The sequence below is a fragment of the Seriola dumerili genome, unplaced genomic scaffold (assembly GCF_002260705.1).
Source record: "Seriola dumerili isolate Sdu_G_001 unplaced genomic scaffold, Sdu_1.0 BDQW01000089.1, whole genome shotgun sequence".
NCBI lineage: Eukaryota > Metazoa > Chordata > Actinopteri > Carangiformes > Carangidae > Seriola > Seriola dumerili.
Window position 1 is genome coordinate 536,934 of NW_019174344.1, and position 27,957 is coordinate 564,890.

The 27,957-nt window shown below is 40.7% G+C and overlaps 4 protein-coding genes across 5 annotated transcripts; 1 reads left to right on the top strand and 3 right to left on the bottom strand.

The window, feature by feature from the left end:
* Positions 1–105: 105 nt before the first annotated feature.
* Positions 106–5,521, bottom strand: irf6 (interferon regulatory factor 6). The gene is made up of 8 exons (XM_022745649.1): positions 5,283–5,521; positions 4,753–4,931; positions 3,776–3,971; positions 3,557–3,655; positions 3,162–3,428; positions 1,866–2,258; positions 1,587–1,705; positions 106–1,118 (listed from the first exon to the last, which is right to left on the bottom strand). Exons 2-8 carry the CDS (start codon positions 4,924–4,926, stop codon positions 888–890), a joined length of 1,479 nt encoding a protein of 492 aa, XP_022601370.1. The 5' UTR covers positions 4,927–4,931; positions 5,283–5,521; the 3' UTR covers positions 106–887.
* A 1,752-nt stretch (positions 5,522–7,273) lies between these two features.
* Positions 7,274–9,288, bottom strand: LOC111222079 (guanylyl cyclase-activating protein 1-like). Its single transcript, XM_022745642.1, has 4 exons — positions 9,091–9,288; positions 8,038–8,187; positions 7,703–7,793; positions 7,274–7,404 (listed from the first exon to the last, which is right to left on the bottom strand). The coding sequence occupies exons 1-4, from the start codon at positions 9,286–9,288 to the stop codon at positions 7,274–7,276; spliced, it is 570 nt and encodes a 189-aa protein (XP_022601363.1).
* Positions 9,289–14,319: 5,031 nt separating this feature from the next.
* LOC111222098 (uncharacterized protein C6orf132 homolog) lies at positions 14,320–24,178 on the top strand. 2 transcript variants are annotated; one of them, XM_022745663.1, is made up of 5 exons: positions 14,320–14,684; positions 16,944–17,044; positions 19,389–19,476; positions 20,092–22,069; positions 22,178–24,178. In XM_022745663.1, the coding sequence occupies exons 1-5, from the start codon at positions 14,606–14,608 to the stop codon at positions 22,269–22,271; spliced, it is 2,340 nt and encodes a 779-aa protein (XP_022601384.1). In that variant the 5' UTR covers positions 14,320–14,605; the 3' UTR covers positions 22,272–24,178. The 2 variants fall into 2 exon arrangements, with proteins under 2 accessions (XP_022601384.1, XP_022601385.1); XM_022745664.1 differs by having other exon boundaries at positions 16,944–17,032.
* Positions 24,179–24,283: 105 nt separating this feature from the next.
* wdr77 (WD repeat domain 77) lies at positions 24,284–27,926 on the bottom strand. Its single transcript, XM_022745665.1, has 10 exons — positions 27,544–27,926; positions 26,907–27,092; positions 26,677–26,818; positions 26,472–26,521; positions 25,733–25,803; positions 25,443–25,500; positions 25,193–25,264; positions 25,000–25,108; positions 24,847–24,915; positions 24,284–24,757 (listed from the first exon to the last, which is right to left on the bottom strand). Exons 1-10 carry the CDS (start codon positions 27,650–27,652, stop codon positions 24,610–24,612), a joined length of 1,014 nt encoding a protein of 337 aa, XP_022601386.1. The 5' UTR covers positions 27,653–27,926; the 3' UTR covers positions 24,284–24,609.
* Between the last annotated feature and the right edge of the window lie 31 nt (positions 27,927–27,957).

Below are 27,957 nucleotides of genomic sequence, written 5' to 3' on the forward strand. Positions count from 1 at the left end.
GAAGGTATGAGATCACAAAAGTTAACCGGGAAAATAATATCGCACTGTTCGAAGCAACAGCTCACAGTGTTTGTAATGAATAAATTAATTCATAAACTCAAAAAGGTTGCTTTGGTGTTTTTATTGATAAAATAAACAAACAATCACAGGATGAATGCACTTACATTCAACTAGCCATAAAACATAATTCAGCACCCCAAAGTGCAGTGGCATTCATACTTAAACAGACCCATGTAGCTGAATGTTGTTTGGCTGCCTGGATACAGTAAATGGCTTAAAATCAAAGATATGAATACAAAAATATCCTACACTATAAATGTAAAAATAAAATGACTGAAGACGAAACTGCGTGGAAGACTTTCTGTCAGTCATTTTGAAAGACCTAATTCCATGTGCACACAGGATAATGGTCTCAAACAGCTGGGAACCACTGGACTGATTAATTCACATTTTCCTATATTTTTCTAAAATATACAAATCCCCTCGATATACGTGTTGCTTTAAAATATGTAAAGGTCAAAAGATAAAAGGAATTCTGGTGAAGTTTGGTAGGCACTGACTCATTTTAGATAAATAACGCAGAGGGCAATTTCTGTAACTCATTAACTATGTTAAATATTCCCTTGCAGCAAGCAGGACTTTGGCCCATGCAGGCACCACATGTCTCTATGGTTCCTGCACACATAATGCAGAATAAAGCACGCTTCTATTTGCAGAAAAACATCGTCACAGTCATACATAAGAAAAGCTGAAAAGCAAATGAATCCTACACTATACGGTGCACACGTCTAAGTAAGGTTACACATAAGTACTTCTTTGCTACCAATAGCTAACTCTCAGTAGAAGTGTCAAACGAACAGAGACACATGTTAACAGTGTGGGCTGCTTCACTGTGCCTGCAGGGCCTGGACGATGTTCAGGCCTGACCCCGGGGGCAACGCCCAGCCGTCCTGGCCCTGGTGGGTCTGTAGCAGGCAGTACAGCTGCTTGAGGTGGGTCACTATGTTGTCTTTGATATCTGGGATTGAAATCTGCAGGCGAACGCTGCCGCTGTCAAAGGATCGCGTGTTGTCTCCAGAAAACATCTCGCTTATCATACGGGCCACCACGGGAATGACCTGCAGGGCAGAGGAGGGACGGGAGAAGGAACAATGAGCCACAGCAACATTCAGATTCGCTACAGTCAAGAGAAATGCTGGAAAAAAAAAGGATTCATGAATTATAGCTGGAGGAAAATGTTTAAGAACTGACTTTCTGCTTGTTTCTTTAATTTTCATTTGTCATGTAGTAAAATATTTCTATGTAGTTTAGAGATGAAAGTTATTAGTTAATCAACTATTTTGATAACTGCTTATTTGCTTAAGCACTTTTTTTTTTAATTAAAAACAATTATTCTCCGGTTACAGCTTCTTCAGTTTGAATAACTGTAACTGTAAACTGAATCTCTATTTTCTTTATCCAGCCAGCAATAAAAGTTTGATGACACACAGGTATCGGTTAAAGCGTCTAACCCCAGATCTGCTGGCTTGTATTGGCCCTTGACAACCACAAATAATCTTGTTACAAAATATGTCAATATTTCTCACCTGAACCATGATAAGCTTCCTCTCTCTGGGCCTACCATCAGGCCACTCCTCTCCAAAACACAGGCTGATTTCAAAGTGAGGGGGGGTGGGTGTCTGGCCACGCTGGTGGGCGATCACACCTGCACAACATGCAAAGAGATATATATTATTCATTCCCACAGTAGATTGCATTTTCCAAAAAGGTAGAGGACTTTGATTTAATTACAATCTAAGTAGAACACAAGTTTGTTTAACTATGTATATCTAATTACAGAACGATACAGTGAATGTTCTACTTACCGCTGAGAAAAGACTCCAGGCAAAAGAGTTTGACCCTCCTCTGTCGCTCTATAAGATTCGGTGCAGCTGGATTTGGAGCACAGGGACCGGACCAGTACACCTTACACTGGCAGAGGCGGACTGCATAGATATCGTGACCACTAACCTCCAGGATTAGACCCCTGTCCATCACATCCAGCAGGCGGTTAGTGAAGACCCTCTGCTTGTCATTGGTGATGTGCTCTGTGGTCGGGAAGCGTAACTGTTCCAGGTTCACCGGCCCAAACAGCTCTTCCTGGTTGACCATGGGGCCGAGGTCTCCGTAGAACAGCCTGCAGCCCTGCGGGTTACTGACGGTCGCTGTGGGGCACATTTCCTTCCCTCTGTACTGAAACTGAACCTCCAGGTCTGTCACTGAGACACAGACAAGTGCAGACATACATTAGTATGTTGAGTTGAATTCATTCTTCAGTTTAAAAAGGGTCATTTCAGCCAAAAACACAAACTTAAAAAAATTATCCCACTGTACCTGGAATGCCTTGAGATATTGAAGTTTAATTAAAAAAAACAAAACATCTGATGATATTCTATAATTTTCTTATTGTAAACAAATTAATGAATCAAAAATAAATAACATAATGGTTTTGCAGCTCACTCCTCTGTGCCACAGACTATTCGAACTATTTAAAATAAGCATGAGTAAGTCATCTTGTAGCTGTGAATACTCACTACAACACCAAACCCACAGCTGAAAACAGTCCCCAACAAATGCTCTATTTACTGCTGTCAGAGTAGCAGTTGCTAAAAAGCTAGAAAGCTTCAGGAAACAATGAATTTGAATGAATCTGTAATGCATTTTCAAAGTTTTACATCTTCAGCGGGCGCAGCGCCACAGACTAACCCGTTGTTGGTTGTGGTTTTTTTTCCACTGGATTTGCTAACAACAATAAATGATTATAATATCACCAGCTCTATCTCTTAAGAAAAACCTTTTAGCACAGCAGCAGCGTACCTGCTTTCTATCTCTGTGCAGAGTTAAAAGTGTTGAAAATAACGGTCTTTCAATTTAGAGAAAGGTGACCATTTTCAGCTTTTCATGTTGTATTTTGGTCATTTGAGTAAAGGAAACAGAGCACGGAGCACTGCGCTTCAGCAGGTAACCCCACACCTCAGCCTGTTGCACTAGATCTGTCTGAATCTACTGACTGCACTCTGGGAAACAAGAAACAGTAAATTGGTGCTTTTGTGTGAACTGTCTCGTGATCACTGGATTTCTGCTTCTTTTTTTTAACCGCACTAGAAGAAGCTCGTACTTACTCGGGAGGGAACTAATCCACGTCTCTGGAGAGGCAAACAAGGCGTCGGGTAGAGGAGGGGGCTGCATGATGGGATCAGGCAGAGGAGCAGGCGGCATGTCGGCCAGGGGTGTGGGATGCATCTCCACATCCACAGGCTCCTCTTTGGGCCAGGTTTTGACAGGTTCCTCTTTGGGCCAGGCCTCATTTGAAGGCGGACAACTTGGAGGCTGCATGGATGAGTCTGAGCCCATAGGAGACCACAGGATCAGAGGAGAGGGGCTGGTGCCTACAAGAGAGAAGAATTCAATGGTTGGTAAATGCAATTGAACTGTATCTCTGTGCTTTGCTGTTTTTTTTTTTTTTAAATTTAATGCCAGGAAATTAAAAATATAAATAAGAGGAGATGCCATTCACCATTGGATGGGTATGGAGGAAGAGACTCTGGTGTATTTGGAACATCTTCCTCAATACCGTCTTCTTCATGCGGAGTCCAAGAACCAGCGTCTGAAGAGCCTGTTGGGTGAGAAACAATATTAAAAGATGGTAAATCCTGTGAAATGAAAATAAAATGAAGGAAAATGTGTAAAGATTCACTGAGGATGAAGAAAGTCAGTCATATACTGTATTTTTTACCTTGGTTACTGAGTGGCTGTGGGATGTCGCAGACGTCATATATCTTCAGAGGATTCATGGGGACCTCTTTGGTGCCATCGTAGATGAGGTTGAATTCTCGGCTTTTGTTCAGGGCGCATCGAAGCTGTGCTTTCCACTTCGCAGGATCAGGTTCATCGACTCCCTCCTGGAACTTCCCCGTCTCCACAGCCCACGCCTGGAGGAACATTCACACAGAGTGGAGGTATCAATATCCATATCCTCTTTTCACATCTTTATATGTCTACACAGGATCCACGTGTGTGTGTGTGTGTGTGTGTGTGTGTGTGTGTGTGTGTGTGTGTGTGTGTGTGTTTGTATTGTCTTTAGTTAAAGTATGTTGATGCATTGTGTGGGGTATCTGTCCAAAAAAATGCACAATGGTATAGATGTAGAAAGTTTAAGGGTCACTTCTAAAGACTTCCATTCCCATAAAGCAAATGCAAAATGTTCTTTGTTCTAGTTTTTGTAAATGTTGCACAAATTTTTACTAGTTTTTTTCACATAGTTTGGCAGGAAAACAAACTGGAGGCATCGACACAATGAATGCACAATCTCTCAATACAAAATGTCCCATCATCACTGTCTTTAATGTCTTTAATAGAAGCAACTAAAATTAAGAACCAACTAGCACCTACCCACCTCGACCCCGTGGCTCGCACCAATCTTTCCTAATGCTGGAAGCACAACCTTATGTAAGTGGGTTGCAAACCAGATGTTGCTCCAGAGACATGCTTTTTAAAAGCATATTTATCACGCACAAACCAGCATAAGACTTGCTTAAAGGTGGGATGAAAAAATATGGACTAGAAGAATGTGAGAGTCACACCACCTGTCTGTGCCAGAGGTGCGTGTTTACAGTGTCTACCAGCTGATTTAGAGTAAACAAACACTTTCCATACACCCGTCTATATGTTTTTGTTATCAGGACATCTGTTGATGATACTTCGTGTCTTAACCTTAAATATGGTGTCCTCATCCTCGTGCTGGGGTGTGTGTCGTGTCGCGTGTTTCCATGGAATCCTGAAGCGCATGGCCTCACGGTCAATCCACACCAGACCCGGGTATCGCCCGCTGTCCACCTGAGCGACCAGCCAGGGCTTCAGGCGGACACGTCGAGGGGTGACTGACATCCTGACTGCAAAGAGAGCACAAACCAGTCGGTCCACAGTGAGCTCAGATCTGAGTTTTCCCCCCCAGCAGCTGCCAGGATTACACAGGAACACACTCAGTGACGAACAGGGCTGCAGCAGCGTTCACCTAAATCCTGCAAGTCCGGATTTTCCGAACATTTTCAAGCTGCATGGCTTCACCCTGTCAGCCGAGGTGGCCTTCAACTGATCTATTTACCCCATTTCTGCAGTTACTTGCAGATTGGACCTCACGTAATCGGTCACTTTATATTTAAACGTGAGAATAACAGTTGGATCAGTTCAAAACTCAAATACACAAAGCATCCAGACACGAAACTTAACAACGACACACATACCTGTGGCGAACCAGGAAGTTGGAGGAGTATTTTCTTCTCGGCCTGCTAACCAGCAGCTGGGGATAAAACTGTTTCCTCTGCAAATCCAAAGCTCCCTGCAGACTCCCTCTAAACAACGATCACCGATAATCACCTCGACGAAGCTGGTCGATAACAACCGGAGAAAAGTTTGATCTCGAACGACCCGGGCGGAGCTGATGTTTTCCACTCGGCTCAGTCTTTCCCCCTTCCTTACCGAAACTCAGGTATGGCTGTGACGTCACGCCGGTGACACACCTTTTCTGAGCAGCTGGGGGGCAACTCATCATGAAGCACGTGGACATGACACTTTTCCACAGTCTGGCGTATACATGGGCTGCAGGACAGACCAAGTGTACTTAAATAATTATAAATATATAATAATTATACATGAATAGTCACAGCTATAAAAAAAAATTGATAATCATAAAACAATATTTCATTTCACTTTGATTTAACACATTTATTTTCACTCTGTTCACAGCTGCATTTGTACAAAGTTAAAATTGAGAGCATTTACAATATTTACATTTTTTTAACAATATTGTCAAATACAGATATATATAAGAAAAACTAAAGATCTGTTCTCTTTTCTTTTTTTCAAGTAATTTGATTACACATACATTTCATTTCCCCAGTCCATTAACAAGAAGGCTTTTAATTTGCCTTTTTGTTATCCTTCTCCGTTCATTTTTATAAAATTGACATTATTCACACGAACATATTTCATCAATTTTATGTTATTTAGTGTGAGGATGAAAATCTTTATGGTTTAATATAAGTGGCCAACGTCTAGACCCAATAATCCTGAATTGGCCTGCAACCAGCAGACTATATGTATATGTGTGAAAGGACTGGACCGAGCTGACAGGCAGAGCGGGAGTTTCCATAGAAGTGGACGGTTTGTGATTATCCCGTCACCAACAGGAGTCAGAGCAGACCGACAATAACAAGCCACTCCCTGAAACCACTCCTGGCTTTAGAGCGTGTGCCCGCCATCCAGGTGCGCATTATTCCCTCTGCGCCTCCTGGTTTCACTACAATATGCATAATGAGCCTGTTGTCGTGTGTGTCTTTGATGCTAATTGTTTTTGCCTACCGGGATTTGGAAAGTGTTTGGAAGATGTGTGTTTATTGTTTGGGTGTGTTGTGTTGCTTTGTGTCCGGACAATTTGGTGCCGGCTGCCTGTAGCACCAGAAAGGGTGCGTGTGTCTCAGATCTGTCATGTATGCACTGGTTCCCACCTCAGGGATCCCTTGATAAATCTGGGGATTCTCCAGATGATTGAAGCGAAATTAAAGTAAAGCATGTTTCTTTTTAAATGCAGTTAATTTTTCTGATTTGTCTCAATTTTTTTGTTTTGTTGCAATTTTCTTGTGAGACTCTGCAGACATTTTCCTCTGTGGGCCACTGAAAACACAGTAAAAGTTCAGTTTAACTGTCCACAGTAAGCCATAACCTGCAGGTGAGGGGATTACAAGTACAAGTTACTCCATTTCAAGGAATCATAAGCCAAAAAAGTTATGAACCACTCATGCACAATGCACCATATGAGCAACAAAGTCACCAAAAGCTATAAGAAACTTTATGAACACTTCAGTCTTCCTTGAAAATGTTGCCAGTCTTTCTGTGTCTGTCAGACCAGGTTAGTTATGTGCCATGGATGTCATTTTACACACACACACACACACACACACACACACACACACACACACACACACACACACACACACACACACACACACACACACACACACACTGTCACCCTCAACACCACAGGCCATTCGTAGCACATGCTTCGTGTTAAATCTTAAGGGCAACTACAAAGTACAACTGGAAATGGAAGAATAACTATTGTCATAATGATTTGTGGATCATTCTGAACCCACATCTTCACTCATTCAGCTGTGTGTGAACAGTCACATAAAAATGTGTATTTCCGTTATTGGTGTAGTCTCCAAAGCTGGAAACACTAAGTGTTGGCCCTTATCTCTCCTTGAATCTTTTGGACAATGTGTGTGAGGTCCAAACTCTCTGTTAGCGTCTTCAGGAGCATTTCGTCATTCTGGACCCCCTCCATGAACTCCTCATAGGACAGTTCACCTGGAAAATGGAGAAATACAGTGTACACCCTAAACTCAAATCCTTCAGTCCTTCTGCATATTTGGTGAATGATTCCATAAGGTTAACCTATATTTGATAAGGTTAACTTATGGCCATAAATCTGCCATTCTGCAACAACTGGGACTTTCTATCAGTGAGACAATTTGTTTCAAACATGTTCAGTTTTGAAAATCACATATAAAGATCATTCTTCTGCTGTATATTATATCACTATGACAAACTGTGTCACTATCAGTTGCAGTGATGGGGATATTTTGATATAGTTCAGGGGTCTTACCATCTCCATTGATGTCAATCTTGTCGAACACCATGTTGGCAAAGTCGTCTGCTGACATCTCATGAGAAACTCCATTGATCGCGCGGATAGACTAAACATGACAGAGAGAGAGAGAGAGAGAGAGAATAGATGCTGTTAAAAACTGACCCTGGTGCTTAACTGTTACATTTTTCAACCAGCAGATGTCAGCTAAATGTCAGCTATTTGTGTCTTCACCTCCCAGCACTGCGGTGTCCGGCCTCAGCGGGTTGTTTCAGGACAGTACTCGGGATATTCTTAGGTCCGTCACTAAGCCATTCATCAAGCTTGAACATGACATGAGGGCTCATGCGTACCTTAATTATCAGAAGCAGCTCTTCACGGTCGATGCAGCCACTTCCATCAATATCATACAGTTTGAAGTACCAGCGGAGCTTCTGCTGCACTCCTCCTTTTAGCACCAGGCTCAGAGCGGCCACATACTCCATGAAATCAATGAAGCCATCCTATAAAAGAAAATGACTCAGTGAACATTGTCATCAGCAGAGCAGCACACATTCAAGTTATACTTCCACCCACACTATAATGTCTGTTTTTATTATTTTATCATTTCTCTGAATGTGATCTATAACTCCAAAATGGTCTAATAACAGCCACAGCTGCTGATATAAATACATTGATGTTTGAAACTCCCTGTGATAAGGGAGAGAAATTCATTCCCAATAACTGAGCATCCACCTGCTCCTGGTTCACTGGAGGTTGCACCTGCTCTTTTTAAGGTTGTAGGTCAGTTGAGTAAGTGGTGTGGGTGGGATAAACCTCCTCCTGTAATAGGCTAAGTTCCTCTATATTAGCAGAGACAACGTGAACAACATTCCTCTGATGAAAACACAAACACTGATGCAAAAATACACTGAGCTGAACATGAACCAGTTTCTTTGCTCACACATTTCTGCTCATATGAATTTGCCTTAACCAACTGATAGACATGAAATAGATATGAGTGGTGGAAAACCCACCATACATACGAGCAAATAAACATACATGTTCATTTAAATCTCAGTGGGATTTCTGATGAGAATGAGCATAATGATGATAATTATGAGTCGTATTTTTGGTGATAGTAGTTGTAGCATTTTCGGTATTATTGGTATACTGTGAGTGTGACTGGGATTATTCATGTGAGCAGCATTTTCACAGGTTTTCTACCTGCAAATAAATCAGCTTCCTTTGAACTAGACCATTTGTCTTTTTGTGCAAAGGATTTAGTTGTAAAACATTTCACTGTCAGTGCTAGTCAGCATCAATGAAAAGCAACTAATGATGAGCACACTTCAGATTCATCTGCACTGATATAATAACATTACAATAAATTTGTTGCCCCGTTAAAACGTTAAAATGGATCTTACGTTGTTCATATCAAACGTTGTAAACATAGTCTCAATGTAGGCATTTGATGTCTCTGACAGATTCCTCAGGCCAAAGAACTTCTTGAACTCGTAGAAGGTGAGGAGTCCAGATGGGCACTCGGTCATGAATTTTCTGTACCACTGATGACTCTCACAAGCTTGTAGTTCCTCCACAGTCGAGTTGTTGCAGTTTCCCATGTCTGTTTTTCAAAATATAGATGTATGAAATCCCGTAAAAAACATATCAACAAAGTGCTGCATCCACCAAGCATGGCATGTGTACAGACTAAAAAAGTGTTTGCAAGCAACAGGATTCAGTGGGTGTGTGTGTCAGCCAATCATCTCTCTGTCCGTCTGTGTGAAAGGCTCAGAAGCTGTAATCCACTCTGCTTGCCAGCAAAGACTTAACTAATTAAAGAGACCTAAGTGCTGGAATAAGTTTTTGTGTACAAAATGACACCAGCTGTGACCATAAACTAATATTTAAGATTTCTGCCTGACTTTTATGAATCAAATATGAATGAATGCTGATCATTTATCCGCGCTTAATGAACTGTGCAACACAAATGGTTTTGTGTAATCATTTGATGTGTTTACCTCATAATATGATCAAGAATTTCCTCCATATTTAGCTTGATGTTTATCTGCCGACTTTATCAGTGTGGTGTGATAAATTACGATTAATAATTATCCAATGTCTTTCAAGGAACTCTTTAGATAAGTTTGTGAAAGACTTGTTTCTCCTTATTTTGGTTGGGAATGGGCTGAAATAATCTTGATCGTATGCAGCTCACTAAGCAAGTTGAGTTTTTCCAACTGTGAATGTATTTCAGCATATCTCCCCCCAGGCTTTGTTTTGTTTTGTCAATTTTTTATATACAGTCTGATTTATCTTCTGGAGACCACAAATGCCTGCACCAAATATCACAGTAATCCATTCAATTGCTGAAATATTTCAGTCTGGACTGACCGGCGTGGCGGAAAACCTTCTATGAAACAAATTTATCAACCATATATCATAAACTGTGACTGGGTGTTTACTGATGTTCACCTGTATTGTCAGACGTTATTAGTAAGACCTTTTCAAAACATGTTTGAAGGTGCTGTACATAAGATTTTAAAAAAGGGGTTATTTTTCATTGTGGTCTTTAATGTCAAAGTCCTGTCACCACCTCACAGGTGAAAAAACGTGGACCATAGCTGGAGTTTACTGCAGTTCAGAGGTCTTCAGAGTCTGGAAGTCAAACAAAACTGTGAAGCTGTAGCTGCTCTCTTCCTGCACACACTGACATGAACTCGACCTCAACAGCCAGGGAGGTCACTGACATCTAGGGGGAAAAAAAGGTGAACACAGAGGTACATGAAGCAGATAGCTAACCATAAAATGCAGCAGTAACTTTTATTTTAATATTCAGGAGGTATTTGAGCAGTTCACACATACAGTGTATTTGAACTGTAAGTTAGAAAATGAACTGACTAACAAAGATCCATTTTTAAAAAACAGAATCACAGCTCCGTGAGACAGTTTCAAAATATCAGGCTATATTCATAAATCTTCTTTCCTTAAGTGTTCTCTCAGCTTACCCTACTTTTACTGGATGACTGGCAGCCACTGGGTTATTTAGACCCTCTTAAAGCTCCTCCATCTGCTGTCAGACACACTGCAGTAGGCTGCTGGTTTACAATAAAAGCATGAAGACAGTGAAAGACCGTCATGCAAGTGCAGAAAAGACGTCACTGTGGACAGTTTTCATTTTTTCAGCAACTACTTTGATGAAAATGGAAACTGTCTTCAGATGCAGGTCTAACCGCTGCTGTCTAAGTAACTGTACTTGTTCTTCCACACAATAGATTTGATTTAGTGATAATCCGTAGTTTCATTTCCATTTACAACCAGTGCACACCTCATCATAATGGAATGGAAAAAATGCTTATGGTTTTTCGGTCTCCGTTTCCTCCTGTAGATGTCAGTTATGTCCGTTGTATTTGTGCTCATTTACATTTTTTTTGTAATGCACAGGCCAGGGTCCATATGATTTGTGGCTGAAACTACATGGGAGCAGAGCAGAGGAGAGCAGAAGTTGATCAGAAAGGTCTTACCATCTCATCATACTCCTGCCTCTACTGGCTCAATCTGCCATCGCGATACAGCCGTGTTTCAATAAAATGTGATAAAACCTTTATCAACCATGCAAAGTGGATTTATTCGTTTATATGCAATTAAGAGAGATAAGAGAAACATTTTATTCATCTCTCAAAAAACTGCCATCAGTGTGCTTCTCCTCACCAGATGAGCAGATCTAGATACTGAATAAAAGTTGAATAATAAAATGAATGAATGAGACTAAACCCTTTCTGCATGTTCAGTATTTCAGTTCAGTATTTCTAAGGCAGGTACAGCACTGAAAGCTCTTGCCAGCACATTCTTCACATTTCAGCCAGCATTAGTCGGCATCATGAATCCCCACTTAGGACAGAGGAACTGGATGGACCAGTCTGGTTTGTCTCCAGGACAACTGAGGTACAGGTGCGACAGCCAGACTTGACGGGAACACAGCGACTGTAGCCAGAAGGGAGAGAAAAAAGACCTTTTAAAAATCTGCTATTATGCAATTAAAAGCATGTGGCAAAACTTACTCAGTTTCACTTCTTTAATTAAAATATATATTAAGATGTGAATATTTGCCATCTTTCATTTAATATTAATCGGATCAAGGAAACAGATCAACTTTATTAGATTAAGATCTAAGTAAGATTCATGGATATGTACCAACCAGTAGTGGAAGAGGCATTGAGATCCTTTAGTTAAGTAAAAGTAGTGATACCACAAAGTAAATGTAAGCAAGTATTATCAGATAAATGTCTTTAAAGTAAAGATCTGACAGGAGGTTTGATTTTAAGGCGTCAACAGTTTTAAGGCAAAATACAAATTTTCTTTTCTTTCCCAGTAGAGGTCAAAGGACACTGGGTTTCTTGTGCTACTTCCTGATGGGGTCATGACACCATGTACAAAGTTTAGTTTTCATTTGTAAAAGCTTCCTGTTTCGCAGCATCGCTGCCATTTTCAATCGGCTGTGACTGATGAACACTTTCGAAAATCAAAAATGCATGTCATAACTTTTGTGAGGCTTGTGCTTACTCTGTGCCGATTTCAGTGAAAATTGGAGTGTGTCCAAAGAGTCATAAACGCAAATATGGCGGAAAATCCAATATGGCAGTAATTGACATCATAGGGTGCACTGAATCCAATGGTACTATTTTTGAAAATACGGTTCAAAAGTTACACGTATGAACACACCTCCAACTTTGACCTGCTGTTGGTGCTAAAGCACTTGAGGCACAGACATGAAACTTGGTGAAAAGCATCACAAGAGTGTTCCCAATCAGTGTGCCAAATTTCAAGACTTTTTACCATCTAGGGGCTGCAATAGATTCCCATGGCAGAGGAAGATGAAAAAGATGAATAGAAACACAACAGGGTGCCTTAGTAAGGCAAAAGTATTGGAGAATTGTACAAACTATGGTACTTGAGTAAATGTAGCCTCCTTAGTTTCTTTCCATTAGTGTGATCAAGTTTGTCAAGTGTCAGCTGTAAACAGCCAAACTGTTTACCCCTGCAGCTCCAAGGCCACAAAGAACCTGAGATCTTGGTTTAGCTAACATGCAAAAGTGGGTGAATGGGATTGTAGGCTGTCATGCGTTAGCTCACCCTGAGCTTTAGAGGATTCTTGATCCTCTTTGGCCTAGGCTCTCCAACATCATCTTTACAGTTATCCTGCTTATATACAGTAGGTCACATGCTTCACCTTCCTTAGGTAAATATTGCCATGGAATACCTAAGTGATGGCACAGATTTGTTATAAAGATTTTTAAAAAATGGATGAATAAAAAAACCCATAATGTTTCAACCTTAATCAATAACTAACTGAGCAAATACCCAGAGGGATAAATAGCATGGCACTTGCTGATTTATTATGTTGAGGTTTCAGACAAAGACACACTGGATTACAATGGCTCCAATTCATTCTAGTGATTCTTTTGATGACTTAATGGCTCAATTACGTTTGTGCTATTTTTGAACTAATAGTAGCTCAAAGCTTGTGACCGTAAAATTAGAATTTGTTCATCATTATTCTTTGTTTCATCATTTATTCACTGTTAAAATAGTGTGCTTTCAGAACAAACTGCATGGTACTATGGTAGGTGAATTGAAATATGGGTAACTTAAGGAAGTGGAAACATCATGCTAATGCAACTCAGATGTTCTGTGTTGAGGCCTGTTTTCCCTGGCAGTTGTAACCAGAAGTTCATCCTGATAGGTTATATTAATGACTGTCCAGCTCTTGTTGTATATCATGATCATTTAATTTGTGATGGAAGTTGTATTCAGATAATTTCAGTAAAAGAAGCAATACCACACTATAAAAAAATACTTACTTACATATAAAAGTAAACATACACATGTATTTTCAGCAAAATGTACTTAAAGTATCACTACTTGTGTTACACTGTTATGTTACTGATGCATTAACATGTAGGGTGCGGTAATGTAATTTTGTGGCTGTTTGAAGTGGAGTTCATTTTAACTGAGTTACTTACTTTCGGAAATGAGGTGAAGTGCAGGTATAAAGTCAAATAAAATGAAGATACTCAAGTACAAGTACATCAGAGTTGCATTTAACCTACGGTATGTTCCACCTGTGGATCACCTCATAACTCTGGTTTTGAAAGGTGCTATAAAAATAAAGTGTATCATAACATTTACTTATTTGTGATCAGATCAGTTTTATTACACATTGACAAGTATAAGACCAAATAGCCAGCTCATTTCCCGTTGACATGTGATTTCCTGTTGAAAGCCAAAACACTGGTGACCCTTATTAAATAAAAGCCTATTGGCTTTTTATCAAGGTGCTGTAAAGTTAAACTGTGTTCCTGAACATATTTATGGTGACTGTTAATCAAATTGTCCTGATAATCCCTCCAGGTGAAAACACTGTTAATGTCTGCCCTGCCAAGTTTGTAGACTACAGAGCTTTGAAGGTGATGATGATGATGATGATGATGATGATGATGATGATGATGATGATGATGATGATGATGATGACGGACTCATTTGAGGGCAATCAAAGCTGGGCAGTGAGAGTACTCTATACAGTGAACAGTTAATATTGTTAAAGCGAAGCGCAGCTCATTCGGTGCGCAGGTACACGCAGGTGAGATCTGCGCTGGAATGTCGCTGAGAAAGGAGAGCCGAGGCCTCACCTGTTGGGAGTGTAGACACACAGGGAGGCACAGTGAAAGGGGAGGAGGCGTGGTCAGCTCCATTTTCTCTGTCTGTCCCGAAAAGACTGCACCAAACCACTGGAATCAGGTTCACCTGGAGCCCAGCGGTGCACCTGTCGTTAAAAGTAGCTCACCTGCGCTTTACGTCGGATTTACCTGCTGATCAAAATGTCTCAATAGTCCCCGCTGAGCCGTGCAGTCGCGTCTACACATCCACTAAACAATAATCATGAGGAAGGGGACGCTGAATTTTCTGGGTCGAAAGAACCAGTCTCTTTTCGACACCAATATCAAAATCAGGGACATGGGTGAGTACGCTGCTTACAGGGCCTTTACTGTGGGATATAATGGAGAATACGGTTTGCTGAAGACTAACACGACCTTTGTACTTGGGGTTGACATGGACAGAAGTGTTAAAGCCTGTTTCCACGAGGCTGACGTAGACTTTATAACTGATGATGTAAGTGGCTGATAAAAGGAAATCTCAGCAATATTCAGCATTTTAAATGACATTGAATGACTGTCTGTCAACAAGGGAATATCCATGAAAAATCTGTTTTTTTAATGTTATTATTCTATGCCTGCATCTGTTTGACCTTGTATATCTGGAGTCGTATTGACCTGTCTTCTGTAATTGCCCTGATTTAGGTGCAGCATATAGGCATTTCTAGAAACTCCAGCCAGGAGGGAGAATTGCGTAACTGAACATCTCTATAAGTTATTGGACTTATGGCTAAAAAAAGCCGCTTCCAGTGTATTTGTTTGACTGATTATTACAGTTCTGGCTTGTTTACAGAAAGATTGAATGTCCTTTATGTGAATATAAGTGAGCTATAGTCTCAGATACACAACAAAATGATCAGCCAGAATTATTACAGGTGAAATATTCAGAAGCACCCTGATATATGATAAACTGTTTCAGGTATTTATTAATACTATAAGAACTAACAACATATAACAGCATGCATGCTGTAGATACTGTAACAAATGAGCAGACTCCATCCTTTGAGGTAGACTGTGAGATGCGGTTGAAAGCGCTGGAAGAATATAATAAATGGACCTTGAGTTTTGATTTTTTTTTTTTTGTCACATGGTCAGACCATGGTATTTGCATTAGAAATCTTTGAGAAGAAGTCACTAGTAATGTGAATGATGTCCATGCATTCACTCACCATAAACAAAAGTTGAACCACGTAAGCGTTCTGCCGCCTTCAAGACCAGGAAAAGACAACTTAAAAGCTGTATCACAACATTATGGTAACTCAGATCAACTCTCCACATGTTGATATCAGCTTCCTGATGAACTGCCCAGCTTTACATGACATTTTATTCCATTTGACAAGCAACAGCAGGAAACAAGAGCAATTGCTATGCAAATCTACAACGTGAGAGAGAACACTTGTCTATTTAAATCAGACAATAATTTGGTTAGACTGGCTTAGTACCACGGCCAATTCTTTCTGCAGTCATCCATACTGAATTGTTTTTTTTTTGTTTTTTTTGGAGTGGCACCATCATATCTTCTTGACTAAAGAAAAAATGTGAGGAAAAACACTTTGCTTTCCTTCCCTATTTACAATGTCAAGCCCTTAGGTTTCTCTTTCTTCAGCCCTGATGAAAAATCGCTTTAGAGCACTTACAGAACGTGCAGACTAAGTGACTCTCAGTGTCAAATGTCTGTCATCAGTCGCTTATTGGACAAACAACATGACACTGGAATGAAAAGCGAAGGAATGTGCAACTTCTAAATTTCTTTTCTTCAACCAACCCTGGTGACTTGTGATATTATCAGTTACCATGGAGTTTAGCAGAATGGTGTTTTTTATACTTCTACATCTAAAGTTTGATGGAGAAAAGTTTAGTCATTGACTAATGCCTGATGACGATGTAAGACAAAGACCTTTAGGCTGTTTTTTTTTTTTTACATTTCCCGTAACATTGCAGAATAATATAAATAATCTCTTTGTCACGTTGGATTCAAAATACACAAACATTGCACATTTTTTTTCCAGTACAATGTATAAAAATGTAAACAACTCTAAATGCATTGAAATATCAATGTTTAGCTGTCCTGATGCCATTTATTTAAACAGAATGGAAATATATACAATCCAAACAATCCAGTACAAATTTATGAAGCTTCTTATAAGTTTTTTGGTATTTAGACATTATTGTGTTTTATACTACAAGTTGTGTTGCTGTAATTAAGTTCAGTTGCCACTTTAACTGAGTGAACACAATGGTGAAATGTAAATAGAGATAAAAGTCATCTGCTCAGTTGTGCAGAACTATTCAGTTGTCAACAACAGAGCTGTAACAGCACATGGGATCACACAGTAGATAATCAGCTGGACTGACCTCTACTGAGGAACAATAGACAGTCAGACAGCAGCGCAGTTTCGGAGGGTTACTGCGTCTTGCTCCAACCCCTTAATTTGTCCTTTCTAGTCAAATTATTCATGGGGCTTTGAGCAGAATTTGAATGGCTGAAATGTTACGTCGAAACCTGTTTTGCTATAAGAGGTCTGCCAGAGGATAATAATGCTCTGCTTTTTTTATTTCCTCAGACAATGTGGAGTTGGTGCTGGATGCACCAGCGATCCCTGAGTCAGGGACTGCCAGTGTGCGGGCAAGACCCACCGTCAAACATCACGCTGTGAGTATTTCAGTAAGTGTCGTTGTTAAGCGTTGTTTACCTGAATTGTAGGGATTACATATCTTCACTCCACATCTGCAGAACTGCACAGATGCAAATTAGCGGATAATGAACAGTTTATTGTTTGGCAGAATGGGTGTAAATCTGGGTCATTTTAAACAATCACTGGGACACAACATGTGAGAATCTAAACTAAATTGGTCTGAGTTGGGTAAAACATATTTTCTTATTTAACTTTGGAGTCTGTTGAGTTTGGAGCTGTTTATCTGTTCACTGACACACTTTTCTTTCTAATACCTAAAATATACTCTCATGTGGGAGGGATTACACTGATATGTTTCTGGGAATCATGTGCAATATGGTTGTGAACAATGATATCATCATTATCCATTATCCACAACACAGATGATATCACCATACAGGCTATTCTACAGTAGATACTGCAACACAAGAACTAGAACAGTGAAATAATATTTCAAAATGCAAGAATCCATTATAATTATCTCATTATATTCATTTGGTGCATTAAGAAGTGATTTCCGTTTCACAGTTTCAAAAATAGAAATCTAAATAAAAAAAAATTACTGTCAGAAATAATAAATTACAAGGTACAGTCATTCACTCACTGCTAGTGTAATGCTCACAGGGGTCATTGTGCAGCATAATAAGCACTTTTGCTTGTACATTTTACTGTTATTACTTTAACTTAAGTAGAATTTTGAATTTTCAATGTACTTGTATTGGCATATTTTTACATTTATTCAAGTAAAATAACCCAATACTTCATCCACTACTCTGTATTGCAAGTGTATTGCTGTTTTGTCCACATGCTAACAAAGTTTTCATTTTTAAGTGTTTTTTATTTCACTCATAGCATTACATCAACAGTCCATATGACTATCAGGCTTTCCATTATATCATCAGGGTGCAGATACAAACAAAGAGTTCATATCTGCTCTGGGTTAACACACCTCAGTGTTTGGGAGTGTTCTATGAATGCGTCTGTGGCATGTGTTGGATGTGGCACACCCAGCAAGACAGCTCAGACTGCAGTGACAGATGAAAGTGAGTCACGACGCAGTGAACAAACAGATGAAATCAAACTGGATCATACGCCATCTTTAGTGACACACCCTTGGCCTGTGGTGCAGGGTTCATATGCTTTTCCAGGAAGCTACAGAAGTCCTATGATTACAAGCAAAGAGAGACTGGTGTCATTCTAGGTGTGATATCAGGCAGACATCCAACTGATTTTCATTCTCAGTTTGTTTTTGTACAACAACTTTATCGGTCTAGAGTTTGAGTAGTTTTATGACATTTATATACACAAGCATTTTAAAGGGCTTACAAACTTTATCTCAGCAACTTTTAGATCATGATTCATCACCAGCTTGTTTAAATAGATACAGTTTTTTGAAGTGAAACTGGTGTGAACTTGCTGTTTTGTTATTGCATTGGCAAATTACTCAAAGGGCCTTTACATCAAGAGTTACAGCAGTAAAAAAAAAAAAAAAAAAAAAATGTGTTGTTGGAATGATTTTCTGCCCTTTTGAAGGGCATGTACCCTGTTAAATCTCATGGACTTGTATTGTGTCAACACAGTCTGTGTTTATCTTTGCTGGCGTTTGGGCTGTGAAGAGAACAGCAAATCTCTTCGACGCTCTCTTTTTTTTTTTGCCTCTCTCTTACACTCACACATACATTCATACAAACACACAGGTATCTAAGTGACAGCCTGCAATTTTCTCAGCCAGGCCCACGTTAAGCGGCAGACAATGTGAAGAATAATAGGTGTATCCTCTGATTCACCAGGTATTCCTCATGAGTGAAGTATGTGAAAGTGTTTGGTACAAAAACGATTCCATAGCAGCATGTTACCTCCAGTCTCATTGGGACAAACCTTATGGATTAGCCTTAAAATGGAAAGAGACACATACATTCACACATTCAAACATTGAGTTACAATTTCTCTAAGAATACATTTTATTGTATTTTTGTCAATGTTTTTTTTTTTTTTACAGGTTTAAGTCTAAAGTATTTGCAAATAAGGCATTTTGTTAACTGTCACTAGGTCTCTCAATACCACGACCTCAGAGCAAATAAAATTATTTGGAAGCAACTTTTGCTCTATGCTAATCTGTTTTCAAGGAACACTGAGCGCTGCAATAGCTAGGAACTGGTTTGTTCACTCTGGGAGTGAATAGTTGCCAGAAAAGAAACTGAAAAAAACTCTTTTCAATACATCTAGAACAGGATGCAGGTTTTATTTAATCATTACCACTGTTCTTGAACCACACTTTATTTCTTGTGTCTCAGAAATATCAACAGATGACGGTGTTTTCTTTTTTCCTCACAGTCATCTGATAGTTTTCAAGGGTTTGCCGTCCCAACACCCAAAGTCCCCTTTCTTCCCCCTGTCAATGGTCCAAAGGCCAACGGTTCAGGTGAGCGTCCAACTACCTCAGATATGTGCTTTAGGTTTAACACAGCAAAGGCTAGAAGTCTTTTATTTACACTCTGAAGGACGAAGATCATTTGTGGTGCCTTTACTCAGACTCAGTTGATAGATCACAGCAATCAGAATGACTCTATAAAGGCTTGAAAATGTAGAGCAGGTAAATGTTTGCCCAGGCAGTTGCTCAATAACCCTTCTGAATGTGCCCAAACAGCCATTCCAGCTGGCAAGGTTATTTACAGAATGGGAGTGTTTGCATTAATAGAATTTAAGCAATTCTGTATTGAGTAAGATTATCATCTTACTTGTTTATTAGGTTAAAACTCATTTCAGCATTTAGACTTTGCCGTTACTCGACCCATGATATTTGCAGTTATTTCTCCCTTTTAAGATATTCTGCTTTTATTCGCCATTTCCACACAGTGAATTTGACATTGATGTAGAGTGGAAGCACTGTCACATCCATATCACTGTTTTTGAATATTTCTGTCTAATGTAAATGCTTAAACATGAGGCAGCAGCGCATGTTAATCACTGTTAGTGCTCCTGCTCTACAACGTAGTGAGGTTTACTCAGTCATTCTCTCTCTTCTCTTCTTTCACAGTCGGTGGAGAAAAGCTGTACAACGGATCAGTTATATCTGTGCCTGATCTTGTGGAGGGGGAAATATTTGTTCCTCCCCCTCCCTCTATGGCACCTCCACCCCCTCCAGGGACTTTTATCCCTCCTCCAGACTTCTTGGGTGACCTAAACAGTCCAGACCTGGCAACCCTTCAGCCTCCTTCCATGCCTGCTCCAAAAGCCCCTCCACAGACAGCGCCCGTGGAGAACGATCTAGGCTTCTTAAAACGGCCAACAATGGCTCCACCACAGCCTCCATCTACTTTGTCTACCGGCTCTGCGTCATCCACGCCCATTTCTAGTCCACCAGCGGCCAAAGTTCCTGAGCATCCAAAATTTGCCCCCCCACTACCCCCTACTGAAAAGCAACAGAAGACTTATAAGACACCACCTCCAAAGCCCATTAGACTGTCCTCTATGTCCAACCTTGACTCCCCACCACAGACTCCTGCACCACCTCCCCCTGTGCATACACCCACGCTCTCCACCTTTAATCCCCAAAACACAGCAAAGCTTTACAATGTCCCTGAAACCTCACCTCTCAGCAGTCATGAGAATCGTGACACAAGACCCAAGCAGATGTTACTCCTGGAAGATTCTGGGTCCGTTAACTCTGCACCAGTGCTTGTCCAGGTGGATGGGAAAGTGCCTAAAGCGGCTACACCGACTAAACCGGTTTCAAAAGATGTACAGGAGCTGAAGGAGAACTTACAAATAACACAGCCCTCTCAACCACCCCTATCTGAGCCAAACAAGGAGGCTAAAACAGGGACAGGTTCAGCACAGCCAGAAATAACCAAACTGCTCCTGACTACTCCTCAGAAGTCACCACAGCTTCTGAAAGTGAACAGTTCTCAGGTGAATTCAGAGCCCAGCAAAGGGAACCTTGAAGGATCTCCATATCAAAGACCTAAATTCAGTCCGTTATTAGATCGTAAACTACGCAGCCTGAAGAGTGGTGAAACCAACGGGGCACGAGAGGGGCCTGCAGCTTCCCCGCTGGCTCTTTTAATGGCGGCTAAGGAAAGAGATAAACATAGATCAACTCACTCCCTGTCGCGGGAAAACAGTGCCAAGAAGAACGAGCAGCCAAGCACAAGCATTCACCCGAGTGACTCGAGTCCCAATTCCTTTGTTGTTGTCCCAAGGTTAAACTCGTCCTCTTCTCTTACATTGCAAGAAAGAATACAGGAGAGTCCAAACTCTCTCAGTCCTGTGAAACATACGCAAACAATTCAGACTCCAGAAAAATCCAGAAGTCCTGCACTGGACAGGGATCAGATGCCGTTTACCAGTCCAGCTCTCAATAGGATCACAGCAGCTGCATCCCCAAGTGCAACGAACCTGGTTGAGCAGAAACAAAATGCAGAGCAAAGCCCCCCAAAGACTCAATCCACACAGCCTGAGGATAATAAAGAGGAGATAAGCATGCCATTACTCCCTCCTCCCCCAGAGTTTGATGATTTAGAAGAGATTATGATGCCCCCTCCTTCCGTCCGTCCACCTGACCCTCCTGTGAAAAAGGCACCAGCACCTCCTGTGACCCTTCCACCTGCACCTCCGGCTCTGTCCCCCCCTCCAAAACCCCCAGCAGCTCCAAAACTCCCACCTCCTGACATCAATGTCAAACCAAAGCCTCATGTCCAGACAAAACCTCAATCAGCCCCTCCTCAGCTACCATCCACTCTTTCCCCGAGTCAGGCCACACTCCTGAGCATCTTACAAAAGAAGATGTTGGAAATGGACCACAAAATGGCTCCGGTGAAGGAGGCAGAGTCTGGTTCTGATGACTGGGAGGCCCCCTTGTCTAGTGAGGACAATAAGGTCCCTGTTGTCCCCAAAGCCACACCACAAAGCAAGAATTACCCTGTGGTCAACAAAGCAGCAACCCTGGACATGAGGGAATTGGAGGGAAAAGTGGCCAAAAAATATGAAACGTCCTCGATGAAGGTTCCCACCAGGTAAGACTTGCACTGCTCAGACATGACACATTCACTTTTTAGGTCAATAAGCCCAGTGTTTGGGTGCAGTATTCATTCATAATCCTGAACGTCTTCTTCTTCTTTCAGCAACGGACCGTCAAAACATCAGTATGGTATGACCTTTACAATTCGGCCTGGAACCAAACAGCCTATTACCCCGGTTAGTAGAGGGGAACCTTAAAAATCTGTGGAAATTAGACACATCTGTACAGCACACATTCCATGTGTTTGTATATGTGATTTTGCAATTAACAGGAGTTTGTGCTGCAGGGAAAAAGCACTGAGTTACAGAAATATGGTTGGCATGTTAAAAATATCTCAAAACAATGGTGTGCTCAGTTATGAATGATGTAGTCTGAATGTAATGCTCAATCTCTGAAGGATGTACTGTCACTGTCAGGTAATCAGTTTCAGCGCCACATGGGTAATATTCATTGTATAAGCAAAACCTATTAATAAAATGCTTTTCGCTTAAGCTATTCATAGCTGTAAACTGCAAGCTGAGTGAAAGTGAATCGACATTATACAGTAATTTGTAGAACATGAAAAGTCTTTCATAGATTTGTGTGGAATCTTCATTGTAAAACACAATAATAATGTATGATGTAATTATTGTGGCCTGTAATTTCATGTCCCACAACTGCAATATTCTTCCACTGTTACAGTTTTGTAGGTCCACTGGGGCAAAGCCAACAGTTAATTCAGACATGTGTCAGAGCATGCTGATCTCTCAGTCGGATTGTTTCTCATATTTATTGTTCTCGGTAATGTCTTTACATTTGTATAACAGTTATTTGCTGCGGTAACATTTGTGTCAGTGTAGCTGCACATGCTGTTATTGATGTACATATTCGTTTATATAAGATTTAAGAACTATTGTAACATGTTGTATGTACATGTTAAAGTCATGTAATCAAAATATTTAAAATATATTGGTCATAAAGCAAAGCTACACAAAATGTTGTCCAAGTCCCTAACTGGGAAATTTATTCAAGCATTAACTGCGTGTTTTAATAAATGTACTTGAGTTTTTTGTGCACAGCATGAAGCTTTTGCGTTCGTATTCTGATGCCTTAAAAATGTTACAGAATGTTATATTGTTGTGTTTTGTCTTTGTTATCTATGGAGATTATCAGTTAAGCAGGGGACAAACCCTAAATCAGAAACTGACAGGTGATGGCTCCACAAGAACAAAAGCCTCATTGAAAAGTGAAAACAGTGTGTGTCTGCATGTGACACAGATTCTTCTTTTTTTTTTCTTTTTGCAAAAAAGGCACGATAGTTGTGCTGTACTTTATATAATAAGCCAGGGGAAAGAGAACAGAAGCACCAACATACTGTGATCAGTAATGTTATAATATTGTTACATCTTTTCTCTTTCGAGATTCAGGAGTTTTGTAGATCTCAGTCTCAATGTTAAAATTCCCTTGTGAAATGAAAAACACAGTTAAACATGATCTGATAATGTACACACCTTTTCGCACCACATCATACATTCAGAGTGTAGTAATTCAGTTGAAGGCAAAGAACAGTTATATATGATGCTTTCTGGATTAAATATATGAAAAACCTTTTAATGCCTGGGGTATATTTATTTTATTACATTTGTAGTGACAGAGGAAATTACCTTTGATAACGACAGCACCAAAACAACTATGGTTAAGATGATGGGAAGGAAATAAATTGCTTCCATAAACTTTAATCATGGTTAAAGGCTAAAGATGATTTTTCCTGTTAAAACACATGTAACTTGGCAAATGCAATACTATGGAATAACTTTCACTAAAGTGGGCCTCACTGTTAAGTGTTCCTGTTGTTTCGGTGGCTGTTTGTTTCACTACACATCCAAGGATGTGAATTATTATGGTAATATTGACATTATTAGCGACACAACACATTATGCTGGTACCATGTGAAAATGATTAGGACACTTAAGTCCAGTCTACGTCAGACCACGGATGAGCAGGGACACCCTTAACTGCCACTGACTTTGCAAATCACCCGTGTGATCTTGTTAACGTTCGAGCCTCCTGCCCACACTTGTCACACGTGAACATATAAACACACTGCCCTCTTTTGACCCAGTAGTGGGTAAATTGTGGGTCTGCCTCTGTGACTGAGACAATATATGACAATGGTTTAGTTGCTGGCATATAGTAGAATCCAGGAAACACAAAGAAATGTTAAAAATGATCTTGCTATTAAGTTACCTTTAATGTAAAATTATGCAATACAAATGGGTTGCCTCAAATGTAATTATACATTAATGGAAATGCTATACAGTGTGAAAGAAGTGGAGCGGGAGTAGAGCAACACAATGCACCAAGGCCAGGAGAGGAGAGCAAATGCCCAAATATTGTGCACATATCTTGAGTACTGAATGACAATGAAACACCTCAATCCATATCTCCTCACTCACATATTACATTTAACTTCTTTAGATTCACCCCTCAAAAATAAGGGGCAAACTTAGTAAGATGAAATCTTGCTCTTCCAAGGCGTGTGACCATCTGTTGAATCTAAGAGGAGGAGTTTGGAGCTCCAGCAGCTGAACCCACCGTGTGGTGAAGTACAAGATGATCCCAGCCTACGGTTGTCAGGGTGTTAGAGCCCCCGTGGAGCCAGGATACACCTTTGACAAAGTCCTGGTGTCGCCGATCTCTCAGTCTACAGCAGAAGAAAGAATATAGGATTAGTAATTTTTTAAAAATGGTACAGGAGACTGACGTTTCCTAGTTTGAAGTGCAGAGACTCACATTTCTTGCAGTTCAGAGTCCATAACAGCAAGGGAGCAGTCATCGCTGACAGCCGCTAGCAAGGGGGCACTGGAATGAAAGAAAGAAAAAGTTACAGTTTCATAGAGAAACATTATAGAAGGAATCTGAGATTGTAGAAGAATTGAGATTTACCTATGTGTGGAGAAAGCGAGCCCATTAACTCTGCGGCTGTGGACGTTCTCAACCCGGGCCGGTTCTGTTCCCAGGAAATCTTTCACTGTCACTCTGCCGAGCTCATCACCTGAGGCACAATGAACATGATGAAAACTGCAGGGATGGCCAATTTAATGTCTCTGTCCATCAATAATCAGCTGCTGGGCCTTACCGAAAGCAATGGTGCTTCTGTGGTGGGGGTGCCACGCTACAGTGGTAGGTGAGCAGCTGGGGGCCTCTATATCTGGGACAGAAAGAACAGTCACAAGGTTGGTTAAATCAGCCAGACAAAACCCATCACTAGGTAGATGGTTATCTGTCAGTGATGCCAATATCCACCGTAGCAAAATTAAGTCCAGCGCCGTCAACAACCTGGGAAAAATGTCTGAGCCTGGTTGTTTAAGGTGGGACAAGCTGCTCACCTATTCTTGATGCTGGTTTGTTTGGCTTCCTCCTGTCCCACATCAGCACACGGCCATCCTGAAGGGTGGAGGACAACAGTATATTCTTACAGTTCTCTCTCTGCTCTTGTGCAGTTCATCCAACTTTATTAATGGTGGAGTATCTGTTAATACACAGAATTTATTGTAGCTTTCTTATGTTACAGCACAAGAGGAAAAAATCAGTTCCTCTTAAATAATGTGCACAGTCACGTAGTTCCATCAGTTATGTTAGGTGTTCTGTTCGCAGTGATGCTTGATCAGTATCTTACTTGACCACAGGAGATGAAGAGAGATTCGTCTGTGGGACTGCAGGCAACACATCTGACCGGCTGTGTGTGCACTGGAGGAAAAAAATAAGTTAACAGACACATTCAGTTATGGTTTTTACCATCTTTATGCTTGTGATTTTGTTTTGTCAAAACAATATTCTACAAATAAGACCATTTATTATGCAATCACACTTTAAATCACTAGACAGCATTAGGTGCATATGTTTTGCCAAAACTGTAGGATAGGGCTGCACAATATATAGTTTACGCATTGCCATAGAGATGTGAGCATGTGCAATAGTCACATTGCAGGACGTGCAATGTAACAGCAAATTAACTCAAACATATAACTTCTTTGCTGCTTGATACAAAAGGAAAACTTGCACAGTTCTCACTTTCCATGGCTAATCTAGAAGAGGAGTGTCTGATATGACATAACATAATAATAAAAAAATTCTTGGAAACATAAAGATGTGGCTAATGAGTGATATGCACAGCAAACCACCAATCACTATCATTCCTGATCAGTTTATCAAACAAACAAAACAGGGGACACATGACTCAAAAGAATGATTTACAAAGAGGTGATTTGTTTTTACCTTACTTTAGTAGAATTACTTATACTAAATGATAATTATGAAATGTATAAAATCTATAAAACTTTAACAGAATATAATTTGACTGGTTAATAAAATTCAGCTCCTCTTATTTTGAAAGGCATTTTGAGATATTCCCTTACCATTGTAGGTAGTGACAACTGTCTCCTGACTGAGATCCCATACTTTAATTCTGTAGTGAAGAAAGGGAAAGAGATGCACGGTGATGAGTGTGATGAAAAAAGTAATTACTAAAACGATAAGGCCACAGTTGAAAACAAACCGAGTTTCATTCAGCAGTGACACTTCATGCAACAGTGGATGTATCTGTATAAAATACCATCTAACCTGCAGTCCATGCTGCCAGTGACGGCACTGCTTGCTCCAGTTATGGGGCTCACTGTAGTGACAATGTGGTCATGCTCATGTTTGGTGAAGCAATTCACAAGCAGGCGTTCATCCTCCGCCAGTTCCCAGAGCTCCAAGGCACCTGCACAGTGGAACAAATCCAGTTTGTCAATTAACTCTCGAGCCCAGTGCTTGACTCATATAGTAAATGCTCCAAAAGTGCTTCTTACCTGAGTCTGATGCAACAACAACACCCTTTTCTGACACCCATTTCACATCTGTGACACTAGCCTCAGTCTGCACACCAGCTTTGCAGAAACCCTCATTGGGGGCTTGCTCAGGGTCACTGTAGATCCACACTGATCCCTGCCAGCTCCTGCCAGTGAGGCTAGAGGCACCAAGCAGCAGGGTGCCATCTGAGAGGAAATCAGGGGAAAACACACACACACACACACACACACACACACACACACACACACACACACACACACACACACACATTAGCAAACCAGCTGCATTTTAATTCTGCTGTGGTAGTTGTGAGAATCACTTGGAGCCATTATTTAATTCGGCAACCATCCAATCCACAGAGCAGATCATATTTAAGCTTCTAAGTGCAATTTATTTGACATGATTACTTATTATCCTGTCACATGCACTAAAGAGCTGAGATGCTGAGCATGTGCATCAATTTTATGAACAAAAATGACTCTTACTCAACAATTTGTCCAGTTATATATGGCTCAAATTTAGTAGCAGACCCTTGCACATCAGTAAAGATGTAAACAGACTCGGACTAACATTAACTAACTAGCGGCACCACGTGTTTACCTGTGTAACCTTAAGCTAGCCTGGCTTGTTACCAACCTGCTCTGTATTGCGCCGAGCACAGATGCTTCTCCATGCACGCTGGGGCATTGGGGGGTATGTTCCATCGGTTTTCCTTGATCATGCTGGTGTCTACTGCACTTTTCATTCAGGTATCGCAGTAGACTTCCTGTGATTTTGCAAGCAACTTTAGCGCGAATTCTACGTTAGCTAGCTAGCGTTGCTGTTTGCTTACAGCGACGCCACCGGTTTCGTCTTTGGTGATTACAATTTATCGTATCTTAAAAACACAATGATGTCCGTGTGCCGTAGAAACACTACAGCATGTATTGTTGCTAAAGTTCTCGTTTCAACAATGAATGAACGAGTGAACAGAAACACATGGGACCGATGAACGTACACTTCCTGCTCCGGGTCTCTACTTCTTCGTTGATCGATATGCTGCTGCTCGCC